Source organism: Poromitra crassiceps, assembly GCF_964638095.1.
Source record: "Poromitra crassiceps genome assembly, chromosome: 26".
Classification (NCBI taxonomy): Eukaryota; Metazoa; Chordata; class Actinopteri; order Beryciformes; family Melamphaidae; genus Poromitra; species Poromitra crassiceps.
Genome location: NC_139640.1, coordinates 9,030,062 through 9,045,204, shown reverse-complemented (window position 1 = coordinate 9,045,204; position 15,143 = coordinate 9,030,062). Strand labels below are relative to the sequence as shown.

At 43.1% G+C, this 15,143-nt stretch overlaps 1 protein-coding gene across 3 annotated transcripts in view; it reads right to left on the bottom strand.

The window, feature by feature from the left end:
* Nucleotides 1-1,844: 1,844 nt before the first annotated feature.
* The window catches only part of LOC310798829 (uncharacterized protein), a 153,412-nt gene continuing 140,113 nt past the window's right edge, over nt 1,845-15,143 (bottom strand). For 2 of the 3 annotated variants that reach the window (XM_083661387.1, XM_083661386.1), the window contains 14 exons: nt 15,106-15,143; nt 12,987-13,202; nt 12,408-12,839; nt 11,910-12,086; nt 11,667-11,772; nt 10,441-11,572; nt 7,530-7,591; nt 7,078-7,432; nt 6,795-6,859; nt 6,406-6,614; nt 4,024-4,253; nt 3,337-3,401; nt 3,094-3,242; nt 1,845-2,992 (listed from right to left, as the gene is read on the bottom strand). The exon at nt 15,106-15,143 is cut by the window's right edge and continues 127 nt beyond it. In XM_083661387.1, coding sequence (XP_083517513.1) covers nt 2,904-2,992; nt 3,094-3,242; nt 3,337-3,401; nt 4,024-4,253; nt 6,406-6,614; nt 6,795-6,859; nt 7,078-7,432; nt 7,530-7,591; nt 10,441-11,572; nt 11,667-11,772; nt 11,910-12,086; nt 12,408-12,839; nt 12,987-13,202; nt 15,106-15,143 — 3,325 coding nt within the window. In that variant the 3' untranslated portion in view covers nt 1,845-2,903. The remainder of the gene's footprint in view (nt 2,993-3,093; nt 3,243-3,336; nt 3,402-4,023; nt 4,254-6,405; nt 6,615-6,794; nt 6,860-7,077; nt 7,433-7,529; nt 7,592-10,440; nt 11,573-11,666; nt 11,773-11,909; nt 12,087-12,407; nt 12,840-12,986; nt 13,203-15,105) is intronic. The other variant, XM_083661388.1, reaches the window with a different exon arrangement.

Genomic DNA, 15,143 nt, shown 5'->3' with positions numbered 1-15,143 from the left:
TATGGATCATAATACAATGCAATTGTATTGTAAAGTGAGAAAAAATAAATCATGTATTGGGGGAAAAAGTGATGCATCGATTTAAGATGCATCGATAATCGTAATCGAATCGAATCGTAGCCCTCTGAATCGATATCATTCTGGATAAACTTTCACCAATCTAATTAATCTCATCATATAGGGATAGGCTATATTTTTCTAGCTGATGCTTTTAGAACATTCTTTTCACTTTGATCTTGCTAGTGTAGCGTATTTACATGCTTACGGTATTTAAACTGCAGTTAGATTGGTTTGAGAATAATATGGAATAATAGCCAGACAGACAGAGGGGATAAAGGGGGGGGGGGAGATCAGAGCCCTCGGCTTTGAAGCCGGACTGGATCGCTCCGTGGAATTGGATCTGAAAAGTGAAGCATGTGATTTGTTTACTGCACTTACCCAATCAGCAGATTTGTGTGTGCATAATTTTACGCTTAAAAGGCGTGGTTGTAATGCTTAATGCTGCGTGTAGCGCCAATACCAAAATATCAAGTGCGCTGGTCCACGCCCACTGACCAGCGCTGCATCGGGGCGGCTTTAGCTCAGGAGGTAGAGCGGGTCGGCCAATGACGGAAGGGTTGGCGGTTCGATCCCCGCTCCCTCCCAGCTGCTGTCGTTGTGTCCTTGGGCAAGACACTTAACCCTCCTTGCCTCGTATGATTGGTATGAATGTAGACATGAATGATGGTGGTCGGAGGGGCCGTTGAGCGCCGATGTGTGGCTGCCACGCTTTCAAACCACCGGTACGAATGGTGTGAACGAATAATGATTCTGTGAAGCGCTTTGAGCACTTGGAAAGGCGCTATATAAATCCAATCATTATTATTATTATTATTATCTGGCGTTGAGCGCAGTTCATAGGCCGATGCAACGATAGAGCCATACTCTTTTTCTTTTTTACATAAAGTAGGCTGTACAAACGTTATAATGTAAGCTCACAGAATACACTTATGTATAACAGTATAAATAGATGTATAAATAAGAAAATTGACTGGATAATCATACAGGACATTGTTCATTGTCATCGACATTGTTTAACCATTTGATAGACAAATGTGGTCTAGACTTACACAAAAAGTCACTGGACCATGATAACTATAAGATAAATAAAGCATAGAATATAAGGATACATTGTTGCTGAAGCATTCACCCTGCATGCAGCAATATCTGTGATCAGTTCCTCAACAACAAAGCATCACTGCAGGGAGCCAGCCCTTTCTTACAACTTTAATATGATCATTTTGGATGTTTTGATAGTTATTGTGGGAACACAGATATTGTATTTACTTCATTCATATAATTTTCATTCTACACATAAATTGACCTTTAAAGTCAACAATTCTAAAGTTATTAATTTATTATTAAAATATTGCTATATCACATGGCATTCAATGAGGCAAATTGTACATGTACATAGTGCAATTATTTTGGATGGACTATCCATGATTTAAATCATTGTGTTTTTATTTGTAGTATTGCCATATTATTTTCTTTTCATTGGACCGTGTGTTCAGTGGTTTCCAACTGGCGTTCCAAGGTGTATATGTATGCTGTCATTTGCATAGTTGGATAGTGACTGAAATGCAACCAGGAGGCATCCTCTAAATTTGCCTGCCCCATTGTACTTAACTTAACAGTTACTTAACAGTGCCAGCCCTTTCAGAGCTTTTCAGTGATTTCTCAAGACCCACAGAATATTGTGTGATATTACTATGTAAACAACGAACACGCCCAAAGAACGATGAGACTCTCTTGTATCATCAGCAAAAAAAAGTTTATTGATATAATTTTCCGTTCTTTAGTTATCAGCAGTAGAAGATAGGTTGGTTTCACCAAAAACAGACGTTTCAAACTAGAAGCTGAGATAATGAGCCTTTTGTGAAATGAAGCATTTCAAGCACATCACTGACTCTGAAGCTAATATTTTCTGATGTAGTGACACCTCAAAAATAATTTCCTTCAATAAAACAGCGAAAACAAAGGAATTTTGATGGCAAAATAATATTTTTTAGCTGCAACCAGCAGCGCTGGCCCCTGCGTGCGCAGACCCTACACCTTCTTGCTGGTCTTGATTTACTGCTGGTGGGCATCAGGTATTCTAGCTTGTGTTTGCCAATCTGTCCATCGAGCCTGCTGTCTGGGTCGGTGTTGTATGGTACCCTGCGTGCCCCACCCCCCTCAACTGCAAACTCCTCCATGGGAGTGTCTCTGGTGGCTCTCTGCTCTGAATTTTCCGCTGCACGTTTCAAAGTGCGCTGCACCCAGCGTATATTTTCTCAGCGCTCCGCCGTTTTTGTGCGCCGGCTTCCAGCTGAGAATAATTTAACTTTTCAGAAGGACGCTGGTGTCGGGTGCTCCTTTTCTGGCAACTAATCATATGGAGAAACTATCGCAACAGACAGAAATGCTCAATTGTGGGAGCAGATTGGCTGCTGTTCACAGGCACATCTAACGTTAGCTCCAGCATGCATCGGTTTCCGTTTCCCCACGGCTTCTTCTCTGTTTTTTCCTCACCTTTCTCTAATCTGGAGAGCACTGTCGCCACCTAATGGGTCCGTAAAATAGCTTATACACCTTCAACATCCCCCATATTTTTACAGGAGATGCATCAAGCTTTGATCCACATCCCACCGTCAAAAAACACAATTGACGTCTTTAGACGTCAATGGCACTCTACGTTACTATTTGAATTGACGTCTTTAGACGTCATTGGCACTCAATGAGTTAATGTCTTACATTACAATTTGGAATTTAATATCTGGAGGTTATTCCGACACTTACTGCTTGAGACCCTCACAAATCTCGTATTAATTTCTCATTCCAGTGACGGTGGCCATAGTCCTTTGACATGTCTCCGCTGACACTTATTGCTGGTTTGAGAGTAGCCAGGACAACGCCACCAAGAAGAATGCAGTGAGGAGACTGATCTCATGGCTTACTCCACTTGAAATCGCTGTAAAGGAATAGAGAAGAAAAAGAAACATGTATTTAAAAAAGGTGTGGAAAGTTTTTGCACTTTTTGATCCAAGTACAGTATTACTCAATATTGCATACCTGTGCCATTCACAGAAACAGAGTCGGGGTTAATGTTGAAGGCTGTAATGTTCGGAGCTGCATTGATCAAAACATTTCCAATCCGGGTAGCAGTGGGAACAGATGAGGCCGTGAAAGTAACATCCATGTTATTGACGATTGATCCATTACTGCAAATGGAATTACAGAGAAAAGAATTGTTCCAATCATCGTGACTTTCTGGTCATTCTTTCATTCTAGAAAAGCTGAACATAAACAAATTACCTGAATGACGTCACTGTGATGGAGCTGAAGGAGGAGGAGAACTCTGCGTTGTAAAAAGGCTCAAGCTGCAGGAATAAAATCAGATTGTAAGCATATTTATTTATATTTATATTTATTTATTTCCTTAGTCTTTTTAATTATCCTATTAATATTTCAACTATTTATTATGTTACTTCACATTATTTAATTACACCATTTAATTTCCTTATTTTCATCATTTTATTTATTATATTTACTACCCCACTAAAATGACAAAAGGGGAAATGCACGACTACCTAATCGTTAAAAGTGGAATTACCTAGACAGTTTTTGCCAGTGAGTGACAATATAGCCCAAACTGAATGGAGAGGGTTAATGCTATTGTAAACTAGATTGAAATTTGATTTGAAAATGTATACGGCCACGTACTGTAATTTTCTTGAATTTCCACCATTTAGAAAATCCCAAAAACATGTAAATGTGTTTTAACAGACAAAAATTATTGTTGGAAGATGTGATGTGATCAGTTTCTCAACATCTGCCCCCAAAGGAAGGCTTATTATAGAATATGACATAGTTATTAGATATTTTAAGACATTTTTGTAAAAGAAAAAAGATTAGGATGCAGCAATGTATATTGTCTGGTCTCTTGTGATATCAGAATGCAATAGATACTACCACAGGCTTCATTTTAAGTGGGAGACTTACCTCTGTCTTTATCAGTGTGGCACGAGTTACAAAAGCTGAAGATGTTGAAGTCAGCAAGTCACTTGTAAATGTCTCATCAGATGAGAAAGTGACCCGTACGGCAGTGAGTGCTACTGTAGTGGCAGCAGCTGTAGTTGCAGCAGCTGTGGTCGCAGCAGCTGTGGTGGCAGCAGCTGTGGTGGCAGCAGCTGTGGTGGGGGCTGGAGTGGTTGCTCTCTGGTTTAAATAACCTGTGAATTTTTCAAGAATAAATTATTAATAGCTTGCCCTTACATTGTGAGTATATCAGTAATGCATCGTACAGTCATGTGCAAGGCAAAAACATGTCTGATGTCATTTAGACCTTTAGTTCTACAATGCTACATGGCTGCTGCATCAAAACAATCCTGTCAAAGAGAATTGGTTTTGCAAACTGCAAGCGTCTTATCATATAATTCTGAATTTGCGATAGTGTCAAGAAAGTACTTTCCACTCTGTCTGACCTCGGCATTTCAGGTTCTGCACTCTCCTGGTTTGCTTCCTATCTCTCGAACCGCTCATACCAGGTCTTATGGAGAGGGTCCGTCTCCAGATCCTGCCCTCTTACCACTGGTGTCCCCCAGGGCTCAGTCCTGGGCCCCTTACTTTTCCTTCTCTATATCAGATCTCTTGCCTATGTGATCTCTTCTCATGGCTTCTCTTATCACTGCTATGCTGATGACACCCAACTTTTCCTTTCCTTCACCCCCTCCGACACTCAAATCGAGGCTCGCATCTCTGCATGTCTCAAGGACATTGGCGACTGGATGTCTGCCCACCACCTCAAGCTCAACCTTGGTAAGACAGAGCTACTCTTCCTCCCAGGGAAAGACTGTCCTCTCACAGATCTCTCCATCTCCATCGACAACACCACTGTACTGCCCTCCCAAACAGCTAAGAACCTTGGGGTGATCCTCGACAACCAGCTGTCTTGCTCAGCCAACATAGCTGCGACAGCACGCTCCTGTAGGTTCTCCCTCTACAACATCCGCAAAATCCGTCCCTTCCTCACAAGAGAAGCGACTCAACTCCTGGTCCAGTCACTTATCGTCCCTCGCCTGGACTACTGCAACGTGCTCCTGGCTGGCCTACCTGCCACCGACATCCGACCGATTCAGCTCATTCAGAACGCTGCAGCCCGTCTGGTATTCAACCAACCCAAATTCTCTCATGTCACTCCCCTCTTCCGGGACCTCCACTGGCTTCCCATCTCAGCTCGCATCAAATTCAAGACACTGGTACTGGCCTACAGGGCAGTACACCAGTCAGCTCCCCTGTACCTGCAATCTATGGTCAGGTTCCAAACCTCTCACCGCTCCCTTCGCTCCTCCACCAGTGCAGGGCGCCTCGCTCCTCCTTCGCTATGGGCGCTCAAAAGTCGCTCATCCCGATCTCGACTCTTCTCCTCCCTGGCACCCCAATGGTGGAACGAGCTGCCACCTTCGGTCAGGACTGCTGAATCACTGCCGATCTTTCGGAAAAGACTAAAGACTCACCTTTTCAGGCTCCATCTGGGCCCTTCTTGATCTAACTTCTTTCTCTCTCTTTCTTAAATATATATATATATATATATATATATATATATATATATATATCCTAAACTAAAACTCGTACCACTGTTCCTTCAGGATTTGTAGTTGTCATAGACTGTGCTCCATAGTTGATTGCTCTATTGCTGACAAAAAGTGTGTTATTGTAAGTCGTTTTGGATAAAAGCGTCTGCCAAATGACGTAATGTAATGTAATGTAATGAAAGTAGTGACAAGCAGGGGTGTAGTTGTAAATACAGAGGTGGGTAAACTATCCAAGGCGAGTAGTTTACCCACCTTGTTTGCCCTCAATGATTTATACAGTTGATCTGAAAATAGGTGAGTCAACTATCTGCCTCATTTCAAAGAGGTAGGTAAACTGCATTTACTTGCGTTTACCCTTCACTACACCCATGGTCACAAGCTAGTCCCATGCCGATCTACAAAATGGCTGTTCTTGAGAAATGATTCACTCACTTTTCACTCCCATTGTGTTTGAGTGATGTTTTATTAATGTCTTTATTGTCACATGGTTACTGTGTTTTTATGTGTGGCGGTGGTGTTTTAGCTGCAAACCAAATTGCCCTATGGGATTATATAAAGACCAAACTGAATTTAAGCAAATTACCAGTTAGTGACTGACAAGCATTTTCATTGAGTGACAGATATCTAGAATAGTCAATCCTGCCACAAATTGCACTTGTCACTAAGCTATGTCTGTTTCACATTTACAAGCATAATTTTGCTCCCAACTTTTCAATTCAGGCAAATTAAAATGATGTTTCAAATAATGAGTAGAGTGGAATTTAGACTTATGTGTTAACTGTTAACTTACCTGATATTTGGAGAGAGTTGGTATTAATAGTGACGTTGAAGGTGTTGTTGGGGTTATTCACAGCTTCTGTCACAGCCGCCACAATGGTATCAGCCGCTGGGATAGATGAAGCTGGAGCAGTCCTGTTGAACTCAATCCCCATTTCTGCTTGCGTGTTATTAGATTGTGCTCTGGCTCCACCACGGGATTGTGCTCTGGCTCCACCACGGCTGCATCACAAATGCCAAAATCATAAAGTCAAGAGTCAAAATCTATCAAAATTATAAATTATATTGATGACTTATTTAAATATGTAACTTATAGGCATCACACAGATATAGATAACATCATTATCCACATAGAAACATACATGAGAGAGGCTTTAAAAGGAAGTAGAATTTGTAGTTTACCTAAATGCTATAACATAGGTGCGGATGAAGAGAACACCAAATTTCTCACTGAAGATTATATGATACTGCAAGAAGAAAAACGGGGGGGGGGGGGGGGGGGGATCAGACATAATTATTGAGTGCATTTCAAATACAATATTCTCCAAATGAATATCAAATGGGATGGAATGAATTTCAATGCATGTGAAATCTGCATTAAAATGCTTTGTTTATCAGTTGCAATGAACAGTGTAATGATTTGCTTAACAAGACAACATCAACAAAACGATGAAATTATTCTCACCATGGCAACAACTGTGACTGAAAGCTCTTTGAATTGTGTGCTATTGGTGTTCATGAGTTCTTTTGTGAATGGATGTGCCAGCTCTGAGAGGAGAAGTGCAACTGGTGCAGCAGCTGTAGTTGGAGCAGCTGTAGTAGGAGCAGCTGTAGTCTTAGCAGCTGTAGTTTTAGCAGCAGCTGTAGTAGGAGCAGCTGTAGTAGTTATGAGCGTGCCACCCACATCAACAGTGGTGGTGTCAATGTCGAAGGTTGTAATGCTTGACGCTCCATTGATCAACACATTTCCAATCTGGGTAGATGTAGGAACAGATGAGTCCGCGAAACTAACTTTGATGTTGTTGACGATCGATCCACTACTGCAATTGGAAATGCAGAAAAACAAATAGTTTCAATCATCATGACTTTCTGGCGTTTATTCTTTCATTCTTGCAAAGCTGAACATAAACAAATTACCTGAATGACACCACTGTCAAGGAGCTGAAGGAGGAGTATGCTGCTTGGTAAAGAGATTCAAGCTGCAGGAATAAAAGCAGGTTGTAAGCATTATGTTGGCTATATCTTTTTTGTTTTTACCTTAGTCTTTTTAATTTCAAGTAGTTTTACTACATTTTCACATTGTTCAATTACATTATTCAATTTCCTTCTTTGCATAATTTTCTTAATTAGTCCTTTATTGACTACCACAGTAAACTCCAGGAGGGGAAGGCTGAAGGAGGAGGGGTACGCTGCTTTGTAAAGGGTCTCAAGCTGCAGGAATAAAAGCAGGTTGTAAGCATACTCTTAGGGCTCTATTCTCCCACAGGCCATCGGCGCTATTACGGGCCTTAACCGCAAAAAAACGTGCCTTGCGCCTGTTTCGGCAAGATAGCAATAGGCTTTAGGCTGCCAAATGCGCTTTAGGCCGAATGGGCGTGGCGCAGTCCCAAAGTGGGCGTGTCGGCGCTAAATACCAGCCTAGTGATATCTTGGGACCTGGCCTACATTTAGCGCTTTGCGCTTTTTAAAAGCAGGCCTATTCTGTGCCTTCACTGCTTCTTCTCTGTCACCCTTCTCTCTCTCTCTCTCTGAGTTCCCAGCATGCATTGTGTTTCTTCATTTCGCTACTAAATAGCCACCAAATGAGCCAAAATAGATATAAAAGGTAGTTCTAAATTAATGTGTAATGGTAACACAGCCTGCCATTGTCAACATTTCAATATTGGACCAAATAAAACATCGAAATGAAAACACCACCCTATGTGAAACATATATGTCCTCCTGGGCCTATATATACCCCTTGTCGAGTTAACGTGATTTAGAGAAGTAACAGCGGAACGCGCTTCGGAACGCGCTTCTAATGGCATCTGCTATACTGTGATGTCCCTCCAATAACTTGGCCCTATTTCACATTTAGTTTTACAATAAAAACACATTTATGCAATGACTTGACATAATGTAGGGTATATTTATGTGCATCATCCTTCCTGCAGCAGGCGAGAGAAAATGATATCTTTCTGGACAAACTTTCACCAATCTAATAGGCTATATTTTTCTAGCTGATGCATAGAACATTATTTTCACTTTGATCTTGCTATAGTGTAGCGTATTTACATGCTTGCAGTATTGAAACTGCAGTTAGATTGGTTTGAGAAGCATAATAATATGGAATAATAGCCTATAATGCAGACAGACAGGCTGGATGAAGGGAGGGGGGGGGGGCAGAGCATTTGGCTTTCGTCTGGTTTTGCGGGATCACTGGAATTGGAGCTAAAAAGGCAAGCGTGCGATTCGTTTATTGCACTTATCCAATGAGCATGACGGTGCATAATTTTACGCCTAAAAGGCGTGGTTGTAATGCTTTGGGCTGCATCTAGCGCCAGCACGACGATATCAAGTGCGCCTGTCCACGCCCACTGCTTTGATCTGCGCCTGCCGCTCGGCCTAGAAACTGCGCCGATGCAACGATAGGGGCCCACTCTTAATGTTTTCTTTTCCTTAGTCTCTTGAATTTGGAGAATTTTCACTATTTCATTTTAACGTTTAATTACACAATTCAATTTCCTTCTTTTCAGAATTTCCTCTATTAGCCATTTTTATGCCACCGCCGGCGATAGCCAGGCCGGAGGCATTATGGATTCGGTTTGTCCGTCCGTACGTCGGTCCATACGATGATTGTTAACGTCATATCTGAGGAACGCCTTGACGGAATTTAATCAAATTTGCCTCAAACGTCGACTTGGACTTAAGGATGAACTGATTAGATTTTGGTGGTCAAAGGTCAAAGTTCAAGGTCACTGGACCTCACGAATGCCATTCCCAAGTTTGTTAACACAATATCTCATGAACGCCTTGACGGAATTCCTTCCAATTTGGTTTAAACGTCGACTTGGACTCAAGGATGAACTGATTTGATTTTGGTGGACAACGGTCAAGGTCACTGTGACCTCACAAATGCTATTTTCAAGCTCGTTAATGCGACATCTCAGGAATGCCGTCACGGAATTTCTTCGAATTTGGCTCAAACGTCCACTTGGACTCAAGGATGAACTGATTACATATTGGTAGTCAAAGGTCAAGGTCACTGTGACCTCACGAACGCCCTTTGCCTTCACAGAATTTCTTCACATTTGGCTCAAACATCAAAGTCTGGCCAGACATGGATGTCAACTGCTCATTGGCAGAGGCATATATCCGCGGTGCGGTCGTTCTAGTCTTTATTAGTCCCTCTGATACCACTGTGAAATTACAAAAACGGAAGTGCACTGAGAGTGCATCCTATCCTCACATAGTGATGGGGTGATTATATTTATTTGAAACCCAGCAACTGGAATCAGATGTCATCCCACAAGAGACCTGGGTATTTCACTGTATGATCCACCATTGTAGAAAACAAGCTATACCCTATTAAGACGTATTGCAAAGACCAAGTGGAAATTTTGAACACTGAGTCCGTATTTTTCACCCGAAATTGTCGCACGTTTTAAAATAAATATGACCTCATGTTGTGTCACTGTGTCACTTTCGTCCATCATTTAAGTTTTCGGAAAAGGTTTGATTTTCTGCATTTTTCGCATCACTCAATAGGCTTTTGTGAGCTGTTTGACCTGTCTGTGTTTCCAGGTGACAGATTAAAAAACGCATACGAAAAAACCGGACTGTGTGCGCAAAGACCTTAAGACTGCCTAGCAAGAATGGTAGAAGCAGAATTAGGCTTGGGAACAAATTGGTAATTCTGAAAGTTGAATATATTGAAAATGTCTTAGTTAATAGTTTTTGCCAGTGAAACAATATAGCGCAGCAGCAATACTGTATATATTTTCAATCCTTTGAGCAAATGCCCTGATCTGTCTGATATCACACGGTTCATTTTAAGTGGGAGACTTACCGCTGTTTTTATCTTTGTGGCTCGAGTTGCAAAAGCTGTAGATGATGAATCTGACAGGTCAGTTGAAAATGTCTCATCAGATGAGAAACTGACTGAGAAAGTAGTTGTAGCAGCTGTAGTTGCAGCTGGTGTGGTTGGAGCAGCTGTTGTGGTTGTTGGGGCAGCTGTTGTGGTTGCAGCAGCTGTTGTGGTTGTTGGGGCAGCTGTTGTGCTGGTTGTAGCAGTTGCTGTGGTGGTTAGAGCAGCTGTTGTGGTTGTTGGGGCAGCTGTTGTGGTTGCAGCAGCTGTTGTGGTTGTTGGGGCAGCTGTTGTGGTGGTTGTAGCAGTTGCTGTGGTGGTTAGAGCAGCTGTTGTGGTTGTTGGAGCAGCTGTTGTGATGCTTGGAGCAGCTGTTGTGGTTAGAGCAGCTGTTGTGGTTGCAGCAGCTGTTGTGGTTGCAGCAGCTGTTGTGGTTGTTGGTGCAGCTGTTGTAGTTGTTGGGGCAGCTGTTGTGGTTGTTGGGGCAGCTGTTGTGGTGGTTGGGGCAGCTGTTGTGGTGGTTGGGGCAGCTGTTGTGGTGGTTGGGGCAGCTGTTGTGGTTGTTGGGGCAGCTGTTGTGGTGGTTGTAGCAGTTGCTGTGGTGGTTAGAGCAGCTGTTGTGGTTGTTGGAGCAGCTGTTGTGATGCTTGGAGCAGCTGTTGTGGTTAGAGCAGCTGTTGTGGTTGCAGCAGCTGTTGTGGTTGTTGGAGCAGCTGTTGTGGTGCTTGGAGCAGCTGTTGTGGTTGCAGCAGTTGCTGTGGTGGTTGGAGCAGCTGTTGTGGTTGTTGGAGCAGCTGTTGTGGTTGCAGCAGTTGCTGTGGTGGTTGGAGCAGCTGTTGTGGTTGTTGGAGCAGCTGTTGTGGTGCTTGGAGCAGCTGTTGTGGTTAGAGCAGCTGTTGTGGTTGCAGCAGCTGTTGTGGTTGTTGGTGCAGCTGTTGTAGTTGTTAGGGCAGCTGTTGTGGTGGTTGGGGCAGCTGTTGTGGTTGTTGGGGCAGCTGTTGTGGTTGTTGGGGCAGCTGCTGTGGTGGTTGTAGCAGTTGCTGTTGTTGTTGTTGGTGGTGGTGTTGTTGGTGTTGTTGTTGTTGTTTGAGGTGGGCGGATGGTGGTCAGGGGCCTGCAGAAGACATAGCATCGTTTGAATAGTATATTTAATCTTCATGCTCAAAAATGTATACACACGATAAGAACAAAAACATTCAATGTCCTACCGTGAGCCACATGGCCCTACATCCATCACTGTAGGAGAATGTGTAATCTTCATTGTTGGCCGTTTGGCACATGGAAGAGCGCTGGCCTCAGCAAGACTGGAGATATCTAAGGAGGAGAGGGAACTTACTGTAAGATCATGTCAGACTGTAACGCTTCCAGTTTGAATAATCATTTAAAAACTACAAAGAAACAAAAGAAGTGAAGACATCATTTGTCTGTCAGTGACATTTTTGTCTGCCTACCTTGGAAGCTGAAGAGCAAAACAAGGCTCCCTCCATTGAGGAAGTCTTTAGAATTCATCTCGGACCGTCCTGCAAAGTACCTTCTTCCAACCGAAGGGCCGACAAAGTAAGTCTGATTTTCCTCGTCATCGACATATTCGGTTCCAGTGGTACGAGGGTTATCCCAAAGATAGCTACCTGTTTACAGAAGGTATAGAACAAAAAAGTAAATACGGTAACCTAAAAGGAAAATCTGTAATATAAATGGTAAATGGCCTGCATTTCTATAGCGCTTTTATCCAAACCGCTTTACAATCAGTAGAGCGGGAATCGAACCATCAACCTCATTTATCCAAAGCGATTAGTGGACGACCGCTGTACCTCCTGAGCTACAGCCGCCCGTATTAAATATTTAGTAGTATAATTCTTTGTATTCTTATCATTTCTGTTTAAGTGGTAACTTTCTTTTAAGATTTCATGCATTTTTGGAGCATTTCATGCAGCTTTTCAGAAGCTCACCATCAGTGGTAATGCTCTTTTGCTTGGACATCTGCAGTTGGATGTTGGGGTTCTGATCCAGCATTACAAAGGTCGCCTGCCTCCATGGACAAGGCCACTCCAGCTGGTCATCATAGTCACCAGACACCAGCCTCACATACATCCCAAAAAAACTTCTGGAAAGCTCTATCTCCACCTGGTAGCCGTACCCGCTTGCAGAGTACTGGCGTGGGCTGAACAAACTAGTTCCAAACGCACTATTTCTTAGACGTTCCTCAAAGTTATTAATCTGCCAGGTCAGATGTGGACACTCGGTCTCAGACAGGTTGATGTCATCGATGGAGAAGCCTCCTGAAGAGCTTCCTGCTCCTTTATGAACCTCAAACTCCACCTGGAAGTCCATGGCGGCATTCAGGGGAACATGGTGGAGCTGCCAATGAGATGTTGGGGGACCTGGAGGGAGGATTTTAGCAATTAAAATATGTGCTGTGACTGTGATGACTACATTCAATTACTCAACTTACACACGGTGCACTAGATCAGATACACCCGAATGCAAACTATGATAAATCACAATGAAAGAGAAAACACTATATTTACCAGTGATCTGTCCCATGAGGCGTAGCTGTCCTCTAGAGTCGTTGAACTCTCTGATCCAGATGTTGAGCTGGTCTGACCCGCTGCCGCTGTGGAAGTAGTAGAACTGGAGACACTGGACGTGACACTCCCTGCTGAGGTTCATCCTCTTAGTCTCCAGCCAGGCGGAGTCTCCCTCCTGACCGGATGCTGTGCTGGCATGCATGAAGTAACCTGCATCTTGAAATAGAACAGCATAGACTAGTCTTATTGTATTCTGGCAGATTGGACTGTGTCCCTCTATCTGACTGTGAGATCTCACATACCTTACTTGGAATAATGCATTTTGTGTTCATTCCAGTATTTAAAAATTCCACTAATCAACCTAATTTGGTTGCTATGATTACAGCTCAGATTTAGAAATTCTAATATGACAATATCCATAACCACATGCACCACAACTGTGTGCAGACTTCCAGGGATGTGCGCGCCCCAACTCAGTGTGGTGCAGGCTTGCCAGTTGCCAGAAATGCCAGAAACAGTTTAATTTGGAAAAATTGAAAAACCAGCTTTGTCAGTCCCTGCCTGTGCCAATGCTCAAGGCCCATGTGCAGTTTCAGATTGATTGGCCAACCTGTTGATGAGATAAATGGATGCAGACAGACAGACTTTGGGCCCTATCTTCGCAAAAGCAGTAATTTAGCATTTGCGCTCATTTAACGCAGAGCGCAGCGCATGCCTGTTATAATTGTACTGGACATAGGTGTGCCACATGCCGAACTAGGCGTTTCAGCGCAAAAATGTGGGGATAGATGGCATTATCCTATCGTCAGCAGCGCACAATTACTTTGCGCTAAGAACTTTTAAAAGCACCTCTTACGCGCTAAATACCCCATTGCGCTTGAGTGCACCATAATTTCCGTGCAGCGCAGCGCAGTGCAGAGTAAAATTCCTTTTGGATATGTCATTACGCACAGCCTTGCCACGCCAGGACATCAAATTATGCTGCTAAAATTGGGCATTAGCAGATAATTCAGTGAGGCAATCGACTATAACTCACTGAGAAACTTTTATCACATCGCAAAGAAGGAAATGAATTGAGAAAACTTGTTGGACAATGGACATAGGCTATTCACCTTCATAACCTGGAGGGTCGTTGGCACCACAGACGATCTGTCAATAAGCTCTCTCCATCTTTCTCTGTCCTCGGCACGAGTGAGTACACTCTATTACGCATGGAGAGAATTACAGCATATAGCATGCCTCGCGCAAACAGCGATTGCGAGGAATCTGATTGGTTTGTTTGATGTAACGCCCAGGCATTGCCAGGCCACACCCGTGAATAATTCTGGTACTTAAGACCGCCCAAATCCTGTTTGCCCAGGCATTTTGGAATCACAGATGATTTTGGCACGGCTCTAATTTGCACCTGCGGCACGTGAAGTGAACGTTTCCGTATCCCCGCTGAGAATTGCATCCCCAACTTATTTTGGGGCTGTTTTAACTTAGAAATCAGGGAGGTCACGTCTACCCAGACAGTTATATCACTTTTAAACAGTTACATTTCTGTAGGAAATCATTACAATATGCTCCCGTGGGGTGGGGATGCGTTTAGCTGCTGCCGAGCGGGGGTGCAAAACTCGGCATAACACCTGGACAAATGTGCAAGGCAGACTGCTATCTTTCCTGCCTTAAGGCACGTGATTGGCTGAAAGCAAACATGATGAATCTGTCAATCAGAATCATACATCTGATTGACAGCTTTATCAGCCAATGGTGACGTTCGTTGACCTGCGACGTCAGGGGAGTCTCAAAATTCACCACACAGATTTCTCTCACAAATATAGAAAGAGGTTCACAAATGAGAAGCAGTTTGTAAATGCACATTCAGCAATTGGCATGATCTGTGAATTTATATTACAAGTGTGCCTCAAAATAATATTTGACGGAATTTCTTCAAAATGGCTTAAACGCCCACTTGGACTCAAGGATGAAGGATGATTAGGTTTTGGTGGCCAAAGGTCAAAGTTCAAGGTCACTGTGACATTAGCACCACCTGTTTCATGCTCGTTAATGCAATATCTCAGGAATGCCTTGACAGAATTTACACAGATTTTTTTTTTTTCATTTCCATTTTCCTTACCATTTTCAGGACTGGCAGTAGATAGGCTGGTGTGGTCA